Source organism: Cyprinodon variegatus, unplaced genomic scaffold (genome assembly GCF_000732505.1).
Source record: "Cyprinodon variegatus isolate N-32 unplaced genomic scaffold, C_variegatus-1.0 Scaffold1624, whole genome shotgun sequence".
NCBI classification, from domain to species: domain Eukaryota; kingdom Metazoa; phylum Chordata; class Actinopteri; order Cyprinodontiformes; family Cyprinodontidae; genus Cyprinodon; species Cyprinodon variegatus.
The window spans coordinates 55,707-79,895 of NW_015152077.1; the positions used below are offsets into that span (position 1 = coordinate 55,707).

The 24,189-nt window shown below is 37.8% G+C and overlaps 1 protein-coding gene across 1 annotated transcript in view; it reads right to left on the bottom strand.

The window, feature by feature from the left end:
• Positions 1-20,912: 20,912 nt before the first annotated feature.
• Positions 20,913-24,189, bottom strand: part of LOC107104127 (heat shock protein 30-like) — a 13,175-nt gene continuing 9,898 nt past the window's right edge. The window contains exon 2 of the mRNA XM_015404049.1: positions 20,913-20,943. Coding sequence (XP_015259535.1) covers positions 20,913-20,943 — 31 coding nt within the window. The remainder of the gene's footprint in view (positions 20,944-24,189) is intronic.

Here is a 24,189-nt window from a genome sequence, read left to right on the forward strand (position 1 = left end):
AGAAAAAAATACATATAACTGAACCCAAAGTGCTTTGAGGAAAAAATGCAACTAAAAACATTTCCAAGTACGGTAATACAATTAGATATGGTTTGTCGATTTAGAGACCATCTGTGAGGATAACAAGGGAGCTACTTTAGTTTTTCTTTCCCTCTTTTAACAGGAAGATTTGGTAACATAGAAATCGATAGCAATGAGTGAATGAATAGTGAGTTTTTATTTAGAGAAACAAAAATGATATATATATTGTTTCTATCTGCCATTGAAGTACCAAATTGGTACCTAGGCATTGGTGCAGTAGACATAAACCAGGGAAGATGTAGTTCATTGTTAGGTCAGTGTGATATTCACTTGAATTCTGTAAAATGCAGGCATTTTTTTTTTTTTTTTTTTGTCTGATGATGCAAGCCCTGGTAACGTCTGCTGGATGCATTGAAAATAACTGCTGATGTGGGCGATATGAATCTGTTAAGATTATCTACTCTGCATGTAATGGCCAACAATGTGACTGCTTTGGAAATGATAAACACTTGACAATAGCTCATTTCCTGAGCTTTAGCTTTTAATAAAAAAAATTTGTTCTTTTCAGAAAATGCTATTTTTTTCCTCTTTTGTAGATTTTTCTGCAAAACTGACATAAAGATGGTTACCTTGAACAGAAGGTTTCCCTTTTAATCTCTGAGCTGGCACATCTTAATTTAATTTCAGTCAATTAACTCCAGCTTTAAACATGTATCTTTGATGTTTGCAGTCGCCCTGAAATATGTGTGAAGGTGACATTCAGGCCCAGCCAGTATCACAGCAGTTTATATGCAAATATCGGTCCTGTATTGTTGTGTACGTGTGCAAATGTATGTATGTGTGATATGTCAAATCAAACCAAGCTGATCTCTGGGGGAATCCACCACCCGGTCGGCTTAAGGTTATTATTGAATCCAGACACAAAAAGTGTTGGAAAGTGTGAAATTAGCCATCATAAAAATCAGCATGGTTATTACCAAAGCCTCTATATCAGCGGCTTCGGGAAAGTCCTGAATGGGAAAAGGGTTGGAATTGTGTAGGGGCCATATTCCCACTGGTGCTGACTGGGACTGTTTTTGGACGGATGGAAAGGGTTTTAACTCTGCTGATTTAGTCTATATATGTATGCTTTGATGTTTTTACAAAATTTCTTTTTTGTTGATCCCACATTGTTTTAACCACCTTAGTCTATCTCGCTGTTGTACCCTCTTGCTTCCCCATAAATGCATGACATTTAGTATGTGACTTTATTAGGTCCAACCGGCTGTCTCTCTGTCTTCCTTTAAATTTTGCTGAAGGCTGTCATAGTGTCTGACTAAAGTCAGGTGTCCCAAGGCATAATAAAGTAATTTTCTCTGGAAAAGGTGTCAATGGTCGAAGCGTCCCCTGGGTCATTTGGAAATCATTGCAGAGGTGCCTCTTTAATCATCATGAATGACCTTCAGCAGAACCTTAACTGTCACTTTCGGTGGCATTGTCTGGGTGTCTGTGAATTTATGAGGTAAAACTGCAGCCTTCCCTTCAGGTTAATACCCACAATTGGTTATACATAATTATTTAGCATGTGCATCTATATCCGTGCTTCTTCCTGTTTGATTTATTGTTGCTAATTACGATATAATTACCCTTTTATGGTGCAGACTGTAGCAGTCGATGACACAAAAGGAACCAATAGTGAAGGACTCAAAGGGGGCTTGTGGTTATTATCTGAAGGCTTGATTGAAGGTTCTCAAATTGTAGCCTACTTTAAATAAACACAAAGTGTATAATTCTGTAATGCAGAATATTTTTCAGGTAAAACGAAGAACTAGTTCTCACACTTTTTAAAAAAGAACTTACTTGATGCATTAGCTTTTTGCATTTTTCTTCTTCTTCTTGATCTCCTACTGACGAAGTAGCTTTCCTTGTATACTGGATCAGAGGCACACACTTGGATAAAAGTGTTGGAACACTAAGGTGGACAGCAAGATACATTCCAAGTGTGATATTCACAAACATTAGTGAACATTGGAAAACCTCGACAGTCCTGCTAGACCTCCTGTGCAGTGTTGTGATGAGCTAATGAGCTTTAAATAATAGAATAAACTCAGCTTGAGCTGCACATCATTCTCACTGCAAATCAAACCGATGGCACCACGGTTATCACACCTTATTTTCACACTAATTTGCAGAAACAATTACTTTTGAAAAGTAAACTCTCAGGATGTCAGCTTTTATAGAGAAATTCCTGTTTGCCGATTGAAACATCTCACACTTTGTTTTTAATTGTCGTCCCAGTTGTTTTTTAGGAGTGCTAATATTGTGTTTAGTCTTAGTAAATAATTCATTACTACTGATATTAAAAGCTTGGCAGATTTAACTTATTTTCCAAGCATATTTACTGACTCATTAAATAATTTTTATTAGATAATATAAAAATGGTGTATAAATCTGAATCAAAATCCTTTCATTAGAAGGTGAAAGAATATTGGAACTACAAATGTGGACACTGTATATGTTGGTGTAGGAGCAATTTCCTACCTGTGTATCCATAGGTTATGTTTTGTTAAATATGCTTCCTGGCGTCTCGGTTGCCTCAATGTATTTTTTTCCCACTCATTCTCTATGCAGATGGAGGCCCAAGGTGTATAGACAGATAAAGCCTCTCCCATCTGCATTCTTACCACACTCAACAGCTATTAAGCTGTTACTGGAGGTCTGACCTGGACCAAATAAGCTGCTGGTAAATAGCCTTATCCATTCAGCTGCTGATCCGAGAAGCCTGCCATGAGAGGGCTGTGTGATGTCAAGTGGCTGGCAAGGACACACATTTTAGATACACACACACACCACCTCACCAGGGTAGCCGTCTGGCAGGTCTTTGTGTAACACCGGTGATAACTCCACTAACACACACACAGACACACGTTTCAGGTTTTTTTTTCTTTTGCCCAGGGTATCTGTCTCCTTCATACAAAGCCATCCAAGGGGATATATTTGTCACCTACCCAGATGTTTTTCCAAGGTTCTTTATCCTAGGCAGTCAATCATTTGAGGAGAAATGCTTCTTAATATGAAATCTCTTTGGTGTAATGTCTGTGAATGTGCACACGTGTTCCATCATGTGTATGGGCATTCATGCGTGTGTGGAAGGTCATTCAAGGTGATAGGAAACCACTGTCAGCCTAAGACACAGGAAGGCAATAGACTAATAACCGTTATAATATTTTGCCCACACTGCACTCCCACCACAATTGCTGTTCTAATAACATCTGTCACTTTGACACAAATTGATTTGAAGATACCTTCCTCCTCCCCAACACCCCATGGGTCATTTATTCATGTAGAAAATGTTGACCTACAATTATACTGAAGGAGTATTTGACTTCCTAGCTGGGCAAACTCACTTTATTGGAAATGTCCACATTTTATTTATTATAGAAGTAGTGTCATGTAAAATATTCAACAATTTTAGGATTTCCCAACCTAAACAATAATATCTGAAGCCTAAAAAAAAGCAAGAACCGTAACAATGTTTACATAATGTGCTGTTACATTTACATTTAAAGCGGTTACTAATGTCTAGGAGTAATTTCCTGTCAATAAATCAACAAATTTTTTGCCAAGACCTAAAGCTCCTTTAAAACCTTTGCTTACTGCTGCATAGTGTGGCATGTCTAAAACCAAATTTTGCTTCAGCATTAAGAAGGATACATTAAATTATGTTTTTAAAAAAATCAACATCTTTTTCATCACTCTGTCTATATAGGGTTTGTTACTTATTTGCTTTTTGTGTCATGGGTTGAAGTGCAGAATTTAAATGTAAAGGGTTTTATTTACGGACAAATTACATTAGCTCTCAAAAGTGTAAATAATTCTGTTAAAAGACGTTTAAAAATAATGCAATTTGATAAATAATTTTACAATCTCTTCTAGATGAAAGGTATTTATCCTTTACAGTCCAAGAAAAAAAAACTGTAAATGTAAGTACATGTTTTATGTAAGTATGCATGTGTCTGTAATATTGCTATATGTATTTATGTAGGTATGTATGCCTTTTTCTGTTTTTTTTTTTTTTTTTTTTTTTTTTTTTTTTTATTTAAAGAAAGTGGAGTGGAAGGAAAACATGATGGGAAAAGTTACACTTGCATCAGGGATAACCACAGCATTCCCCCTTTTTCAACCAAATGTTCTTGGACTTAAATAATTGAGATTTTATTTTATTTAATTTTTTAACCTAAATAAATGGGGATTTTTGGAGGATTGCTTATACACAAGGATTTTGGTTGCTTGAACACAATTCAAAAAACAGTTGGAATACAACAATGTAATCAAAAGCTGTTTGACAGTATTTACAAGATTCTTAGGATCAGACCCGTATGTGGTGTGGCCAACTTGTCGCCTCATACCCTGCAAAGATAGGGCGTGGATGGATAGATTTTTTTTTCATATTGTTTTTTTTTACTTCTAATAGGTTTTTGTTTTGAATTCGATATTTACAGGACCCATTGCACAATATATTTCAAAAAAGGAAAAAAGAAAAACACTGGAATGTGTTTTCTGTAGATAGACATCAGCTTCCTCATTATCTGTTGGACAAACAGGTCTAGAGGATGGATGGATGGATGGATGGATGGATGGATGGATGGATGGATGGATGGATGGATGGATGGATGGAGGCTACAGTACATGCTGTTTTGTTTTCTTTTTTTCATTTACCTTTTTTTGCTAGTTGCCTGACCCTTTTGGCCTTACAGTTCAAAGGTCCACACAGAGTTTACAAAGGCATCCAAGTGGTTAACTATTTGGTGTAAATCCACAGAAATTTAGTCCCAATCCTCCTGCCATGACTCTAACCTAAAACATTTGGGATGCTCAGATTAGTCACTCTTCATCAATGCAGACATAGTGGCTGCGTAATGTAACATACTGTAGGAGGATTCATTGTTATTACACGGTCATTGCTGTGACCAAAGAAATGTTCTAGATATCCATTAAAGCCTTTACAGCCTGTTTTATACAGGACATTTTTATCTGACAACTATACATCTTTGTAAACCACTGAAACCATAAAAGATACAATGGTGTAAAGGGGACATAACATCTTAAAAACCTAAGTATGAAAAAGGGGGTTGTCTTATTGCCTCATCTCAAAACTGTGAAATGATATTGTGTGGTAATCACCGACTGAAACATAAGGGTACAATATCATAGTTGTCTTTTACTCTAGATTAGTATTTTTTAAACCTTATAAGCATGAAAATACCCTAGACCCCTTTGTGCGTGTTATATCTGTTTATAGAATCCTCCTTGAACATTTTTGCATATAATTAAGTTTATAAAATTACATTGACATTGGTTTGGAAAAGCCCATGAAATAAGCATTTCTTTGAACAAAGAGGAAAAAATGAGAGCGCGACAAGCCATTATTTAAATCTGATCAAAAAATCTTGTTAGAATAGTGCAGAAACTAAAGTGAGTTGAGAAAGGCAAAGCTTAAAAGGGTGGGAGAAGAATGTACTTTGAGGCTCCTCTTTGACTAAGTACCAATACACTTGCTGCTTTGTAGCCCCTTCAACCTTGCTGTGATGAAGAGGGGCTGCCGCCCATTGAACTGTCTTGTCTGATAATTATTTTGACATTACCTGCTGTGAGCTGTAAGTGAATTGTCCTCAACAGTATTTTCCATAATAAGCCTTGCTATGCGTGGATAAATTTGTTGATGCAGAGTTTGAGTACAATGTGTGAGAATTTATTTTGGAAAAGCAAAAAATAAACCTGCTGACTTTCGATTTAGTAATAATAAAAATGTAAAAAAGCCTTGATAAATTTTAAACTACCACTGACAGTTACTGCTGCAATACATATTACACTGAATTTTCTTGGCCTAATATAAATACAATACAATAGCTGTAAAATTAGGATTATACAACTATTTCTGTTGCTTTGCCCTCTTATTGTATCCTCTATGTCATGATGGGCTTTAAGTTCTACTGTAAGCCACATGCAGAGAAACACTCAGAAAACCAATGGTAAAAGTTAACTGGTTTATTTGTAGGTTAACAAAAACAGAGTGAGAGGTTATACAGCAGGGTAAACTCAGTTGAACCTCAGCGGACTGGTGAACCGGAACCGGGAATCTGAAGGGGAGATCAAAATGATCAGTTCAAGGCCCGTAGGAAATATGACTGAGACTTGTAATATGCAGGAAAGGGACTCACATTTGGGGGGCTCTTGGTTTTCCTTAGGATCCAGTTTGTGGGGTTTTATCCAGAGATTAATGAACTCGTTGGAGGGTGGACAGGCAGACTAGCGTTGGGTCCAGAGGAGCAATGGAGCGGACTGTCACCGGGTTTTTCCTGAAGCAGACTTTAACGGATCTGGTGGAGGTTTCCCCTTGCTCAATGTGACTCAAATAATTCCTTCCATGGGGGGTAGACAGTCCAAGCTTATCCAATGGATCAGGAAGACCTCCTACCGGAGAACAAAGGCAAAGCTTAGACTCAGAGAGACAAGGCAATAATTAGACTCAGCTAATCTCAGTTTGGCTAGAGTACTTAATACTGGCAAACACTCTGGCGTCGAGGTAGTGACAGTCCACTGCTCAAATACTCCTCTGGTGATGACCCAACAAGCCGCAGGTGTGCGAGGAGGCCCAAACGAGGAGAGGGCACCATCTAGTGGTGGAAAGGGAGAACAAAAGAAAACACAAAAACAACCCACACAAACTGGAATCCTAACACTATGGTTTTGAAATATATTAAAGAACATGCATGTGTTTACATTTTGTTGCATAATAAATTGCAACAAAATTAGACAAGTATAGCATTTAGTTAAATGCTATAGTTGTCAGGGATTGGGGTTGTGGCTGGGTTATCCTTCAGTTTCCTCCACCAGAGGGCGAGTCCTGAGACAGCACCTGCAGGTCATCAGCCTCATTACTTGAGCTGTATAAGAGGAGCAGGACTCCTGTCACTCTTTGCCAAAGTGTTACACACATGGTAACACTCAGCCTCTCAGAGCACTTGGAAATAATTCATGTCCCTATTATCTCTGTGTATTATTTTCAGTTACACATTCTGAGACAGGCTCTGCAAAATACTCTCCTGAGTCAACCACCAATTACCAAGAAGTTAACTGTATTCATCTACTGGACTGGAACCATTCCATCTTCACGGCTTGCCCGCCCAGCAGTAACAATCATCCTCTCAAAAGCACCATTTATCTGAAAGAACCAAACTCACCATCACCGGCTCACAGCCATAACCCCAGACCTTACTCACCTCTCCCTGGCGGAAAGATTCCCTTGCACATGTAAGCTTGCTGCCTGCTGCATTCATTCCCTCACTCCATCAGTTCTAATCCTGTGGTCTGTTTTTAGAGAACCTGCCTCCTGCGCCATCCCTGCAGTCCCTGATCTCCCCATTGCCATATTCCATTCTCTTCAATAAACTCATCTGATTTCTTTGTCTCCTGGGATTTTTCTATTTGCACGTGGGTAAGAAGTCTTAACAAAACCACGAAAATACTGTTTTTAAGATTTAATTAGGAAAAGATCTGTTACTGATGGGCTTAAACTTCCTTCAAGATTAAGACAAATGTTAGCCTTAAATCATCGTAGCACTGCATTGGTTCACTCAGAACATACTCTACTATATGTTAGAATGGTCAGTCAAACCCAGATCTAAATCTAATTACATTTGTGGTTCTGTCTCAAAAATAAGTCCAACATAACTAAATTCAGATAAATATATATTGTTGATAAATATGTGCTTGGAACCAGCTCACTACATTTTCAAATAATAAAGTTGGTATGGATTTCAGTGTATTTACAAGATAATTATAATAAGCTCTCTGCAATGTAAAGTTATTATAAAAACAGTTCATGAAATCTTTTTGGGCTGTTTGGATAGTATTTTTACATTAATAATATGTTATCTGTAATGTATTTTCATTGCATCATTTCATGATGTTTTTTTACGTTTAAAATGTTGCTTATGTATATTTTACATACCAGCCAAATAATGTTGCTTATGCTTCATTTGAGAAAAAAAAGTTAGGTGTTTAAAAGAAAAGAAAAAAAAAGGATAGTTATTTTCAAAAAGTTTACTTAATTTTTATTTTTTTTTTCTAGCTACTTTATACACCAGATAGAACAGAAAGTAGAAATAAGAAAGAGTGACTGTTTGGTGAAATTACCATTAAGCTGCTAAGAAGGAGGCTCTAAGGTGAGCACCCATTGCCAATCTTTTCATCCCCAAGAGCTTCCTCGGCAGCTGCTTTCAGCAAAAGCACTGGCATGTTTAAGTGCTATGTTCCACAGCTAGCATTGCAAGGGATAAATGGTTAATTTAACCCATCTCTAGACTAGTTTTAGTTTTAGACTGTTTTAGACTGTTTAAACGCTCTCTATGTTAAATATACACTTGGCACAAATATTAGTTTTGATATAACAAAAATCCTGAATCTAGCATTAACTAGATCCATAGAAAAATGCAAAAAAAAAAAAAAAACAATAAAACAGTTTTAATAAAGGTAAGTGTTCACTTATCCTAAAGCAAAAAGGTTTAGAGTAGAAAGAAATCTTTTTAGTTCTTTAGTATCATGATGGTAAGGTTAACAGTATAAAAAACCAAGAAATAAACACATATTTTTTCCTTTACAGTAGAACTGCTTGCATGTGTGAAGGAATAGAGCCTTATTTGTAAAAATGTATTTAATTAGTTAATCTATTGATGTAGTCACTAATATGTTCATAAATCAGCTGAATTAATGCAGTTCCTTTTGTTCAAGCTGGCACAAACTCATTCAGACAAGACTTATTAGGTTTATTACTGTTCAAAAGTAACAGCCCTTTGTTGTTCAGTTTGGCCAAAACCCAGGCAAAGGGAAACCAGATGTTTCAGCAATGGGACCAGTTCTTCAATGATAATAATAATGTAAGGTGTTTTTAATGATTAATGTAAACATGTAGGGCTTTTTGGACTCACTGCAAGGATATCCAGATGTAAAAGGAAAAAAAGTGAAAAAGCCTTAACAGCCCATTTGTCTTAATATTCCCCATGCTTGGCATTGACACAAAAATGACTACAATGCATCATCTAGATCAGGGTCGGCAACCCAAACTGCTCAAAGAGCCACATTGGACCAAAAAAACAAAACAAATCTGTCTGGAGCTGCAAAAATGTAAAAGTCTTATATAAACATGTGCTCTAAGTGTATTAGCCCTCTGTAAGTAAGGTCTATATGGGCTTAAATATAGAATAAGCATTCATGTTTAAATGTTTATCCTGGAGCAAATGTCACATAGTAGCATGAGGTGAGGGAGGAGCAGTGAATGCTCTCACCGCCTCATCGCCTGCCACTTCACTGTCCTTAACCACGCGGTTTAGGTTTTGTTGCATTAATGATATTCTAGAAACAAGATAAAGGAATATTTCTATGGTGGACATGTTTCTGTTGGGAGAAGCTGATTGAGTCATGAGGAACAAAGCAGGCACTGACCTTCTAAACCTGAAATCTCACATCCTCTATCACCAGCATTCCTTGGTGTTTTTATATTTTTATTGAGGATTTGGGGAAAAATTGGAAGAAAGTTCACATGCCTGCATAAGAGAACTACCTGTTCAATTTGTTGACAGTTTTCCATGATTGCAACAAAACTAGCAGAAGTAATGGAGTTTGGACATGCAATCCACTTCTTAAATCTATCTTTGCTCTCCTGTAATTTAACCAGAGGTCCTTCTGCAATCACACTTTTTCTCTCACTCCCAACTTGGTTGTCAGCTGCAAATTTAGCCTGCCTTCCCTGGAAATGCTTTCCCAAATTACTCTTTTTATTTTTTGACAACCTTTCATTACAAAGTAAAAATGCAGGCGATCCTGCTGCATTGATGATGAAAGCAAATGATTTGGTCCATTCCTCTTTGAATCCTCTGTTCTCATTAAGTATCTTCTTTTTTTCCCTTTGGGATCCATGGCCCGAGACACACCCGCCGCTTTGTTTACCTCACACCAGGACGCACTGAAACATGTCTTGCAGACTATAATGCAAATTTTTATTGAAAGTAATGTTTACATTTATGGTTTAAATTTATTTATAATACAAAGTTTTAAAGCATTGGAAAACATATTAAATGTTTATTTGAGCTCCTGCACACCATATTAAATTAAACAAACAAAACAAATCAATTTCCATGAATTTTTGATAAAGCTCCAGGGAGCCGCAGGGGCCATGGGGGGTTGGTGGTGCTAAAGAGCCAGCTGTGGGTTGCTGACCCCTGATCTTGATGATTTGTTTCCTGGATCACTACAGGACTTAGGTTTGACAAGTAGTACTCAAAACTTTTCTACACACACTGTACAACTCTCCACATTTATCAAAGCGTGGAAAAAGGAAACTCGTGAGTTGGCCTCTGACAATAGGGTTCAGTTAAGTTCCTCTCGGTATGAACTGAACTGCAAACTCATCAAAGCTTGCCCCACCCTGCCAAGGTGAAATTTTAAGGATTAACATGTCGTCATGAGGAAATTCATCGATAGAAAACACAATACATCTCTGCTTAAACAAGGAAGGAGGCTGAGGGCAACTAACATCTACATCAATGAGCATCTGACTAACAGGAAAATTGACATTAGCAGGAAAGACAGGATCTCGACAAAGCAAGGGTCCAGGCAAAGTGGACAGCAGACTGCACGATTTTTATTAAACTGAATAGATCCCCACAGGAGGCAAAGGTTACGGTCATCAGGGACACCAAAGAGCTATAGAAATCCATGTGGGCATGTGCAGGAAAAGAAGGTAACATCAGTGACACTGAATGTGATGAGAAATTGATGGATTTGAGCTTGAGGGGTATGAATTAATTTATGAATATAGCGGGCTTGAAGTATAAACCCATTGATAAAATGACAGAGGGGGATGAAGGGGTTGTTTAATATATACTGATTGAAGTCTGTATAGATGAGACACCCTGGACATGTGGCCAGTCAATCAACTAGGAAAAAGTACAGGCAAACAATTGCAGACACAGGAAATTTTCACTATCAGATCACCCAAGCTGTCTTGTATTTGCACTTGGAGAGAGCTGTAGTACCTGTCAAGAATCCACTAATATGCAGGGAGGATTAAGCTCTAAATAAGAATGTATCACTTTAATTAAGTCATTCGTTACTTAAAGTCAACATGAGGGGAGTGGAATTTCCATGTTCTATGACTCAGTTCCCCATACTCCAAGTTAATAGCTAAAGCTTACAACTAAAGTTGTTACTCCAGGCTAACGGCTAAAGATAACTTGGATAAACCATTGATTTGCCAACCTACTGAACACGCAGAGATATAGGGCCACGGATTTTCCAAGTAATTATTATAGTTAATAGCACTGATTTACTTGTACTTCACCCATTAGATTACTACAAGTATGAGACTGAAAATTATTAGTGTTGTGACTAAGTTAAGATTTGCTGCTGCTGAGAAGCAATTCATTCCCCTGATTCACTTACCTAGTGTACAAACCAGGCAGTGATGCATTCCTGCTTGGCCTAAGACTTCATTCGTACATGGATGTATAACCAAGTGATTCATCGAGTGACACTGCTTCACTCACTGGCATACTATAAGAATCAACTGAGATAGGACAGACGTGACAAATTTGACTAAGTGAAACCAAAAATCTAGGGACATATTTATTTAGGTATTTTTTCGTGCAGCATATATGTTGTTCTACAAAATAGCTAGACGATAATTAATATAAATTTCAGACAATGGATTGAGGCCTGACCTTCATTTTAGCATTCTGGTGCTCTCTGATTACTCATTATTAAGTCATGTTCCTGAAATGGCTATTGATTTATTTTACTAAAGCAAGTGCTAGATGCCAGGAGCAATGACAAAATACACACTATGAGTGAAATGAAAACAAGGACACCCCCTTAAGTCATTACCATTCTCAGGCTATAATGAGTCACTCACTGAACTCCCTTTGATCATGACGCACATTTCCATGTGATCACACTAAACAGCCCCAGCGATATTTGCTTCATATTTTGTTTTCCCTGGTGACTGTTTAAATTAATTTAAACTGGCATATTTATGGCATTGGATGAAGAACAGGTAATGTACAATTTCAAATTATGCATTCATATCTTTAGAGCGTTTTAGCAAGATTATGATTCAGCAGAAACAGCATTTTCCACTGCTTGACCTCATTTGTTGCAATGACTGTTCCTGCATAATGCGGTTGCATTTTACTGTGCTGAGAATTCAAATGCAGTTCAGGAAACGCACCAGTGTATATGCACCAGCATCAGCATATGTATGGGAACCCATTATGGTTTGTGTCAGAGTTTCTGAAAGTGTATGTCACATTACATTCAAATCCATCAATGCCTCGGAATGAAACGGAATCAGAAAGAGAACAGACTCTTGTGCTCGTCTTTCTGTGCGCACACACACACACACACACACACACACACACACACACACACACACACACACACACACACGCAGAGCACAGTGCGTCTCTGATAGCTTCTATTATCTAGGTCTCCCTCCTGGCTGCACATCAAACATGGATGAGCTCCAATCATAAAAGGCTGCGTTTTCCTTTGATTTAAACAAGGAATAAAACTGGGAAAGGTGAAAAGTCCAAACCATGCATATTTTATCTTCTTACTGACACCAAAAGCAAGACAAAGCAAATTTTAATAAAACAACACAACCAAATAATAGAGTATAATAAAACCAAACTGAAAAGATGCTGCACCAAAGTCCCTTACCTGGCTTGCCAAAAACTTTCAAAAACTTTGCTACTAAATGGTAAATGTTGTTAGTTTTAGAATACTTATCCTGTCGTTTTATGATTTAGACAAATGTATAAAAATTAATGCTTTATTGACGCAAATATTTTAGCTGTTTAGACTTTTCTGCGCACCAAAGTGATGAAGTGAACAGATACAGCCTGAAGATCAATAACCCAGCCCCCTGGGCCCTGTTTGTCTTATTTCTTGAAAAAGGAAAGCATAGATTAAATCTGTATTCTGGCAAAGGGAGGCTTTGTCTTTCTTACCCCATTGTGTATTTAGCTGCTCATGTAATGGCAAAGGCTGGGGGCAGTGTAGAATATGTCTGTGCACAGTGGTATCATTCACTGTCCGATTTGTTGATTCTGTGATCCTGCACTAAGTACCGTCTTCTTATAGTTAGTACTAACTAGTAAGGTTAAACATATGTTTTTCATATTATGTAAAATTTGTGAAACAGTTTAATTTTGGCCTTTGCCTAATACTTTCAGCTTACTTTCTTGACTTACAATCATCCAACCATTATCTGACCTGCTTGTCTCAAATGGGGTCACAAGGGGTGCTGGTCCAGCAGTCAATGGGCAAGAGGCCAGGTACACCCTGGACAGGTCACCAGTCCATCGCAGGGAAACACAGAGACAAACAACCATTCACACACACTCACACCTAAGGACAATTTAGACAGGTCAATTAACCTAACAGTCATGTTTATGGACTGTGGGAGAAAGCCAGAGTACTGAGAGAGAACCCACACATGCTCAGGGAGAACATGCAAACTCCATGCAGAAAGACCCCGGGCCAGGAATCAAACCCAGAACCTTCATGCTGCAAGGCAGCAGTGCTACCCTCTGCACCACTGAACTTACAATCAAATAAAAGAAATATAAAGTTGGTGGTACAAATATAGTAAAAATGCACTTACTATGATATTAGTGCTTCTTTTTCTGCTTCACCATCCTGGTTGAAGAAAGGTTGAGTTAAAGTAATGCACAGCATTTGTTTTCCCAAGACCAAGATTATAGTCTCATCTATCAGTGGCACCTTTTCACCCATGTTTCTCCTAAATGACTTGTAACAAACTGCAAACAGGGTTTCTTTCAACAAAGACTTTTTTTGTTGAATTGATAGATTCTCCCTCCTGACCTGTGGATCTCTGCAGCTCCACCAGAGTTACAATGTTTTTCATTTCTGACATACAGTTGCACACATTCTTTTGCAACATTATTTATAGCTGTCAGGAGTAAAATTTGGTAACTTCATGTATTAGAATTTTTTATTTAAAATGTGTAAACCATGTATAAGTTTTGTTTAAAATTGTGAGCTTTTCTCCAACATCACTACATAAACATGATCCCTCCTAAAAGTAAATCAATATGTTCCCCCAACTACAGCCAGAGTATTTTTTTTTTATAAATTGTTCCACACACACCCGCGCCCCTTGCCATTTTTAGTTCCTCCCCCTCGTGCTTCCTTCCTCCTCCCTCTTGTTTCCACTCCCCATTTTTTCTCCTTCAGCCATCCGGTCTGAATAATGCAGTGCCCGTGTAGTGGCACAACCATTGTCCTTACCTTGCTGTTAATGTTGTGTCCTTGTCACAGTTATTGGGTCACTATCATCCATCAGAGCTAATCATTGCCATACAGACATGGAAACCAAAACATATCTTGGAGAACAAAGGAACTCACATGGAGAGAACAAAGGAGACCAGGGACCAAAGAGCCATGATTTTGTTTATTACACTCCCCTTAAATCAAATGATGAACTATGAACAGACAAACACAAAAAGAGGTTCATTTTATTACTAAAACAGACAGCACACATGAAATGTAGGCAGTAATAAAGTTATACCCCTGTCTATTTGTTTTTGGTTATTTAACTTAATCCCTGAAGAATAAAAAAATATTTTAATTAAAAGCACATCAGAATTATTAGGTTCTGGCACATTATTGCATTAAAGTACATCTCTGTTTGATATCTAGCCTAGCATAGATGATAAAACAAGGGTGGGTAGAGACAGAAGCATTGTTGCTTTGAAGCAAGAAAGTTCTGGGTTTAAATGCCTGCTTGTAGTCTCTGTGAGTTTGTATGTTCTCCCTGTTTATGAGGATTCTTGCCAGGTACTACAGCTCTCTCTAACAGTGCAAAAACAAGACAGTTTGGTGCTCAAAATTGCCTATACAGTATATATGAATGTTTGTCCTGTGTTTTTTCTTGTTGCTAGACTGGCAACCTGTCCCGGGTGTACCTCATCTCCGAATGGCTGCTGGAGATAAGCACCAGGATGGCTGGTAGCTACTGGTAACATCCAATCACCTCAAGCTTGGATAAAATGAGAAAAGGATTAATCTCTGTTTATAGATGATATTTTCACAATAGCTGCTTGGTGATGCTATATTCAGGTACAGTTGCTACACTATATTGTTGAAATATTAAAAATACTTCAATTTGATTAAACATATTCCTTTAGTCCTGAGTTATATTGTGCTATGTCCCACTAACCTGCACATGCTGTGATAATACTGTTATGACATATAGAGGACGTGCCATCATGAGACTCCAGTCTATTTACACCACCATGCTGGATGGCAAAAAAAACAATCTGTATGTGCTTTAATAATACAGCAAGATTAATATTGCAGATATGTAATACAAAATGAGTGCAGAATCTTTCAACATTGTCTAAATTAGTGGATCATTTGTATGGGCAGAAAAACTGTGAAGAATTGCAAAAAGTTATCTTGTTTGATTGAAGGAACGCTTTCATTTGCCTGTTAGCTTGTTTTCACTGATTCAAGACTGCCTTCCATAGGACATCCCTGACTTTGCATACCACGACTTATACAATTATTTGGTCTGAGTGAAATCATCAGTTTAGAGTATGGTACCATGGTGACTAGCCTTGCTAAGAATGAATCCAGCTTTGGTGTACCGGAAAGTTTGGGTTGAGGCTTAAGTTGTAACGACTAACCCAATAATCCTACAGTGGTACATTTATGGCTTTCAGGTAGTGTTTGGTTGAGAGGAGGAGGGAATGCCTGGCTGTGTGTTCCTGAATGGGGCCACATGTGGAGCTGGTTGACAGTTGCCTTTTTGTATCTCTATTCTTTCTGTATGTCTGCTTCTGTCTCATTGAACCCCAGTCAGCCTTGGCAGATGGCCGCTCACATGATTCGAGTCAATGAGTCGATGCAATCAGCTGATTTTCCTTATATATAAAACTTTGAACCAATATGACTGTATGATCTGGTTGAATTGTTTATGTATACTGCCTTTACATTACATGTGATGTGAACTGGCACTATATAAATAAACTGAATTGAATTGAATTGATGCTGAGGTTTGGGTGGGGTGTGCGGTTTTGAGCTTTCATGTTGTGGGTACAGATTCAGCTGTAGTGTTGGCCTGGATAAAGGAGACTCAGTAGGATTCCTGTAGGTAATTAAAGTGCAGTGGTCAAAGAGGATCGGGTTTTAAGGAAATACATATTTCTTAGCATTCAATGCCATACGTCAGCACGAAGGTCCAAAGTATGAAGACAAGAATGCGTGGGACACATTTTTTGACAAAGCCAATCGAGTCTGAGATAGCATCAAAGGCTGCATTTAAGCTTTCACCTTCAATGTCAGCATTGGATGTTAAAATCCCACACTATAATGACAAATTAATTTCCAGAATGAAAACAATATCCATCAATCCATCAGTGCCTTATAATATTATCAATACCATTAATATTTGTCAGTTTATATTTGATTGAAACATCTATTTATACAATTGTTGAGCATAAACTTGACAACTTTACCAAAGACTACATTTGTAATTGCACTTTGTATATGCATTCAGATTTAATAATTGTATCTTAATCAGCATCTAACAGCATTTTTTTGTGATTTAAAACTTTCTATTTTAACTTTATAAAGTGCTTGCCATGCCAATTTGCTATATCCTTTGTATTGATATTGGTAAAACTTCAAATAAACATGATTCAGTGTAAAATTCTTTATTAATATTGACTTGTACTCAAGCATTAGAATCAGAGCTAATATGGATTAGTTTAAAGGAGCCCATTGAAGCATGAAAGCTAGTTGATAGCTGATGTGGGAGTATCAGACATGTGCTCTTAGAGACATAGGGCTTTAGACTATTGACCTTATGTGTGTGTGCTCTGACACAAGTAAGCGTTTAAGTGCTTCAAATGAATCAGTGGAGATGAGGGGTGACTGTTCTTTTTCTGTTTATTTAATTATCCTCCAACTTGATCATGGTGTGAGATTAGTTGGGCAGTTCTCCTTCAAAAATGCACATACACTTAGCGTATACAGAGGGGAAGTATGGGGCTACTTTATGTTAAGAAAGAAACGTAAACCGCTGTAGGTCAGTATTTATTGTTTACTTAATCTTTCTGCCTGCATATGAATTAACATGTTAGACCCAAAGGTCTAACATGTTAATTTTATTTACAGCATTTTGTGATGTGATTACACACTTTAGCTTCTTTCTAACACATGCTCAGTAGAAAGTCCACTATCAGCAATGCAATGCTTGTTATAATGACTATTACCTATTATATGTCATCTAAGTGTCAAAGAAAAACCATGTTTGTGACTGAACATGATGATGTACCTGTACCAAAGTAGTTTGAGCTGGAGCTAGACCATTTGTTAAAAGCATTTTTTTTCTTGTATAAAATTTATGGCCATGCTAAATATTTAAAATGGAGCCTAGGCAGAAGTTCAACTGAAGAAACTAATTGTCTACTACAACCACCAGGAACACAGCCAATCAGCTTAGAACCACACCTCCAGGAAAGCCAATCGGCATCCAAAGTTCATCTTAAAAGGCCTCCGATGGTCTCTTGTCTGCTCCTGTGGGCAGGCGGTGGTTGCGCTGTGTGACTTCATTCAGATGACACCGTTTCAACCCACCTCCAGCCCCTCCTCCACCATCATAGCTAAAGCTTCATCAGAGTGTCATTCCTCCAGGATTCTACTGCTTTCCCTATCTCATCTCACCTGGTCCGTCAGAAGACCGCCATGTTGAGCCTGGTTCTGCCAGAGGTTTCTTCCCAACGGGGAGTTTTTCCTCTCCACTGTCTTTCCATGCTTGCTCATCATGGACAGGTCCTCTCAACCTGTGTTATCCAACTGGACTTCCATCTTCCAGATCCCTGAGTGAAGCTCTGGTATCAGCTCACATAATTGACTGGATCTCCCCATAAAGCTCAGCATACCGTCTCACTAACCAGCAGTCTACAGACTGACCAATTTATCTCCACTCCACCACTAGTTTCAGGCCTGGGGGAAACAGCCCTATTCTGTTCATGCATATCTATCAAAATTAAGCTCTATGTTTCCTGCCGAGGTCTGAGCGCCAAAGACAAAGTAATTGTATCAATAAATTTCTCCTAACTGTCCTTTCTCTTCATTTGACTTTCCAGATTGAAATATATTAGTATTACAGTACTAATATAATCTTACACTAAAAAGTATTTTTAATTCATTTTTCTCAAAAAATGATAAGCACTTACAGTACACGCAACCTCACTGGACATACAAGTTGAATATACCCAAGTTATATCTTTTAGATATATACAGTATCTGCCATGGACTGGTGACCTGACCAGCATGAGAACTGCTGGAGATCAGAATAAGCCCCCTGGACCTTTATGGACAAGTAATAGAGAATGGATAGATTGATGGATGGACGGACAGATAATTATTTCTGTTTTAAATGTAATTATGACTGACAATTCTGTTTAGGCCTAGTTAAGTAAAGTAACTAAGTAAAACACTAAATATTCAAATTACACGGAGGCCATTGGTTTCAAGCCATTATGTATGTTATTTATTATCATGTTTCAGCTGATGAAAATACAACACCTAAAACTAGCATATTAGGTCAGACTAATAAAGAAAAACAATTTAACACCTGCTTAAAGGGTGTTAGCTGGATAGACACTGAGGTTTATCTTCACATCATGCAAAACAAGGATGCACATGGTGAGAGTGGTTAAAAAAGCTTAATGTTAAAGTTCTGCAGCAAAGAGCATTTCTAGTTCTTCTTAACAACCACTTCTATTAAGGGTTTCAGACAAACTAAACCAGGGATGTCAGTAAATTAAGGGTAAAATTTAAAGGTTTTCCAAAAATAATTATCAGAAGCTGTTCTAAATCTTTTTATGCTTCTTAATAAAACTAATATAAGCTATATAAGTCCAAATCTGCCAAGTACAGTAAGGCTTCTTTTTGTCTTATTATCTGCCACATTGGACTATGTTCACACGTATACAAAAACACACACAAGACAAACTCATGGGGTGAAAACAATAGCAAGCACAGAGTCGCTGTTGGTGAAAAGCCATTTAGAGACTGCAGCTTGGAAAGAGCAGTCTTGCTGCTGTCAGCATCTGACAGACAGCTGTATGGAGTGTGTGAGTGTGTCTGCTGGTGTCTGATTAGTGCTCTTGTCTCTCTCTCTCCCTTTCTCCATGGCATGATTATATAACAGCTGTTCTGGCCTCCTTTAAGAAATGGGTGTGAGTGTGAATGCACAGAATGTGCATGAAGAAAGCAAATCTGTGTATAGTCTGGCTCAATGTGTATGTCTGACCTAGAAATGCCCAACAGTCTCTCATGGCTTCATTAGGACACATCCAAAAGTTCAACATCCATAACCTTCAAATCATCATCCTGCTGCCTTCTACTTGCTGATTTTTTTTTTAAGTTTTTCACTTTCAGTTTTTTTGCTGTTAGTTATTTTACTTTGCTTTCTTCTGAAAAACTGTATTACCTGGGTTTATTTCCACATTTCTATTCAGTCTAATTTAGAAATATTGCAAGACAATTTCATTTATAATCAAGACAATCTGATTATAGATGAATCACCATCTACAATCACAATTCAATTTTCACGAATAAAGATGTGCTGTGAGCCTTGACATAAATGTATTTTTTAAATGCATCATAATCTCATGCTGAGACTATTAAGCAAAAACAAACTCATTTACTATAGTGTGAAAAAACCTCCTTGTGAAGAGATAATTATTTTAAATTCATTGACAATAATTGTCAATTCAGGAAATGCAGGAGGGCTTTTTAGAGGTAGGGAACTGAAGAGGACCTGTTTTTCCTCAGCAACCAAAAAACTCAGTCCCTGTTGAAATAGTTTTGGCCTCACAATCACAAAATAGTTGCAATCTGGACATAAAGAGCAGAAATGACAACAAGCTGTGAAACAAACAGTAAAGCTCCATGCAAAGTTACCAAGCTTCAGTGGTCAGCATTTGATAATGTGGATTTTAATTGCATATGTTGATTGCAAGCATAAAATTATCACATATGAAACAGATTGCTTGAATGCTGCTTGTTCTTTTTACATCTTTTGTCAGCACAAAAAAAATCAGCAACATATGCTTATGTCTTTGCTCTCCAAATGCTTCCCTTGCGCATTTATCCATGATATAAAGAGCTGAAACTGCGACTTGCTTTTTATTTTTTTTAGCAATCTATACAAACAATGATATAGATAATTTTAAACTACCATATGTACAGCAATAGCTCAAAGCTACCTTCCTGTCATCAGGAAAGAACTAAATCTATATAGGACAAAATGCTCTCCAAATATGGATTTCCTTGTTGCTTTACTTTACTGCATTTTAATCTTTATGAATAAAGCACATACTTATTATGTCCAGAAATGTCAAACCTTCTGATGCTTCTACCCACCACTGCGTTTTTGCCTGCTTAGCTCACAATCACTGCTAAGGCAGATAATATGAATTACTTGGAGTGTTAGTGCGGATGAAAGGCAAAGCAAAAAAGTTTAAAATTTTGGACTGGGTTCTCAGGGGGATTTTAAATATTTGATTAAGGAGCAATCTTATAGACCGGAAACCTAGTGTTCTCAGACAACCCTTTCCTTAACTTCCTCCTCCTAACTGGATATTTTGCTATGCAGCTGTTGGTCTTGTAGATCTGCATTAGATCCAAAGACTTTGTTACCAATACTTTGATCCTGCTCACACCCGCTGAAAAAGGGGGGACAACCAGGTCAGTCGTCCCAGGGCCATGGTAGAGGGGGTGCCCTGATCCATTTATTTATTAAATTTCCTCTTCTATCCTGGGTCTGGCAGCGGCTCCATCACTCTAACATAGAGACAGTACAGGGTCTCTCACAAGAGAAAGACACAGGAAAAGCTCAACTTTGGATCGGTCTCGCCTGCAGAAAGTCTGCACAGGTGGCACAGCTCGTAAATACTCTAATTCTGCAGTTTCTGTCAAGGATTTGTTTTCTGTCTTCGCTAGTTATAATTAAGATCGGACCAACATGTCTTAAGATGTTGGAATGTTTTGAATTTGGCTGTGACTACAAGGCAAGTGGAGCATATATGGAAAGCCAAAAATGCCACATATTTACGGTAATAAATAACAAAAGCGGCAAGATTGCCATTTGTAAATGTAAAAAATTCAATTTGTTACTTGCAATGCATGCATTAAATGAATAAATATACATTTTTGTCCTAAATAAATAAATAATTACATATTTTTCCTTTTTGTAAAGGTATTATGGAGGATTTCCACTAATTTTTTTTAAAAGACCTGCCCTCTCCTTTAAAAAAATGCTCTGCTTAAAAGATGCTGTTCTCATAGCTCATGCAAGCTTACTGTGGCCGAACATCCACCCTAACCCTAACCCCTAAATCCTTCAGTCACTATATAGAGCAGGGACCATATACTGGACTTTATAGCAAACTCAGCTAACTGACCTTTTTGGACAGATGATCGAAAAAATTTTCTCCGTTGGGAATGTTGGGAACGTAGCTCCTCCCCACCGCACTGTGCCAGAGCCAGTTTTGTTATTAATTGTCGCTGTCTGGTAGCGACACAACCATTGTGACAGTTAATCCCATAATGCTTTGCGAGGAGAGCTCTCCACGCAAAGTATTCTGGGATATATCTGCCTCTTCGTAGACACTTTTTCTCCTACGACCCTCTGCCATTTTCAAAAAATCGCAGTGAGAAAGGTGAGCATTCAATGACTGTCTGAAACCGTAGCTCACCACACATATACGCCTGAAAGTGCGCATGCGTGGAAAAAGATTGCTAACAGGACGGGCATGTAGGACGGCCTTACATAAACATATCACCAGATTGATTGACAATTAGGAGGACCACTTGTTTAGATGATCCACCCAGAAACAAAAGATCATCCTCTATACCTTTAATTAACTATTAAATACATATTTTGCTTGCCTCCAGAAAATATTACTTAAAAATTTAATATAATAAGCACAACCTAATTATATTAGGTTGTGATATTGATCAATCAATACTTGATCAAATGAGTTTATAAGTATATAGATGGGTGGGGGGCCCATATCATACTATTTTGTCCTGGCCCCATCCAAGAGGCTCTGACTGGACCAAATTTTGGTATGTTATTTTGATGCTGAGGTTCATTGTAGCATACCAGTATTTGGAAACTTATACTTATTAAACCTTAACACAAAAGAAAAGGGGATGTTTTAAAAATGATGATGCATAAACACATATATATCTATATATGCTCTTTCATTTTGAGGCAGGCTTGTGATTCCCTAGTTTGTCTACTAACCTCAGGTCAGCGAGTGATGCAATTCAGATCCAATGTGTTGCAACTGCAAGCCAACTTACATAGAGATTGACACATTTCACCTCAACTCCTCATCCAAATTTAAGATAAATCAGAACAAAAACTGTAAAAAAATAAATAAATAAATAAATAATGTGATCATATAGATGACACATGGTATTGTTCGTTTCTTTTGGCATCTGTGAATCATCTTATAATAATGATGTAGTTTACTTTATTTACAGAAGTGTGTTTTTATTTAAGTCTATAGGATGTTGTTTTATCTTCAAGTGACCAGGTGTTTTGTCCCTGGAAATGTACACTGACTGTACACATGTACACCTTGACTGAGGTCTTATCAGTTAAAGGTCTCGCACTGAGGTCCACTGCACCATTTTACTACTTCTCACCCTTCTAACCTACTCCTCTGTTCTTCCCCTTTTTTCATCCCTTGCTGAGTCCCGTCTCATCACCTTTCGTTCTCTTTCTCTATTCCTACTCCTTTGCCCCTCTCTCATCTTTCTACCCCCTGCTGCATCCCTCTCCATCACTTTCTCTCTTACCCTCCTCCCCACATGTCTGTCTGTTCGAAACTAGAGCAACATCTTAATCGAGGCTCTGAGACGTGACGGGAATTCCTAAGCATCCCCAGCTCTGCAGTACAGATACACACACAAGCAGAAACCCACACGTTCTGCTTTGCAGCCAATTAACAGCTCGCAATCCAGCACCAAAGGAATAACTGCATGTTGATGAGCTGGAGCCTCCATGCACGTGTGTATATGTGTGTGTTGAGCTGGTGGCCGTCAGAAACACTTACACAGATAGAAGGATAGCTCTTTTATGTGTTCAAGGGAAAGAGGGAGATTATGGTGTATTAAAAGCCCTCTCCAAGCGGGACAACCTAAGAGAGGAACTAGGAAGTGCCTGAGAATCTCTTTTTGTGTGTATGTGTTTGATGCTATCCTGGCACATTCAGTTTATGATCTACAGTATGTGTGTGTGTGCGTGTGTTGGCGTGTACAAGCCGCATTAAGAGAACAATGCAGACGATTTACTTGGAGCTGAGCCCTGCTGTCTCCTCCTCATCCTCCTCCTCATCCGTCCTCTATTTTTGTTACCTTTCATTCTTCTCCTCCTCCTTCTCACTTCTATCCAGCCTCTACTTTGTGGAGTTCATCCAAAGGTGAATCCCTGGCACAGAAAAAAAGTATACTGCACCCCCTTCCAGAAACTCACATATTCTCTTTGTGTGTCAAAAATATTGACATCAGCCTTGACACAATATCCCAGAGCAGCAAGGCACAGTGCTTGCCAGGTTTCATCATCCCTCCGTATGTTCTTCTAAGATAGAATATGTTAAAACGAAGGCTGTGGGTTTGTAAACCTTAAGGTTTTCTGTTTTTATTTTTTATTTTTCGCTCCACTTCTTTGCACAATCCTCCACATCTTTTCTTGTTATATTTATGTGGGTAGGTAAGAGCCTTTCATTCGTCTTTTGATAACAAGGAGAAATTTAATCATTTAAAAAAATAGAGTATTTGTTGTATTTGTTGATAACAAGGAACAAGCATACATCTAGAATTTATATTGAGCATTAATTATGCTTTTTCAAGTGGTCTTTTTAATTATATACATTCATCCATCTAATATATGTATGTCCGAAATAATGATTCAAAAATACAAAATTTATGCGAAATTAATTGTGGAGCAATAGACTGTTTTCATTCTGCTTAAATTAATGCATGGCTGACAACTTGCTGGAAAATGCTGCACTTCCT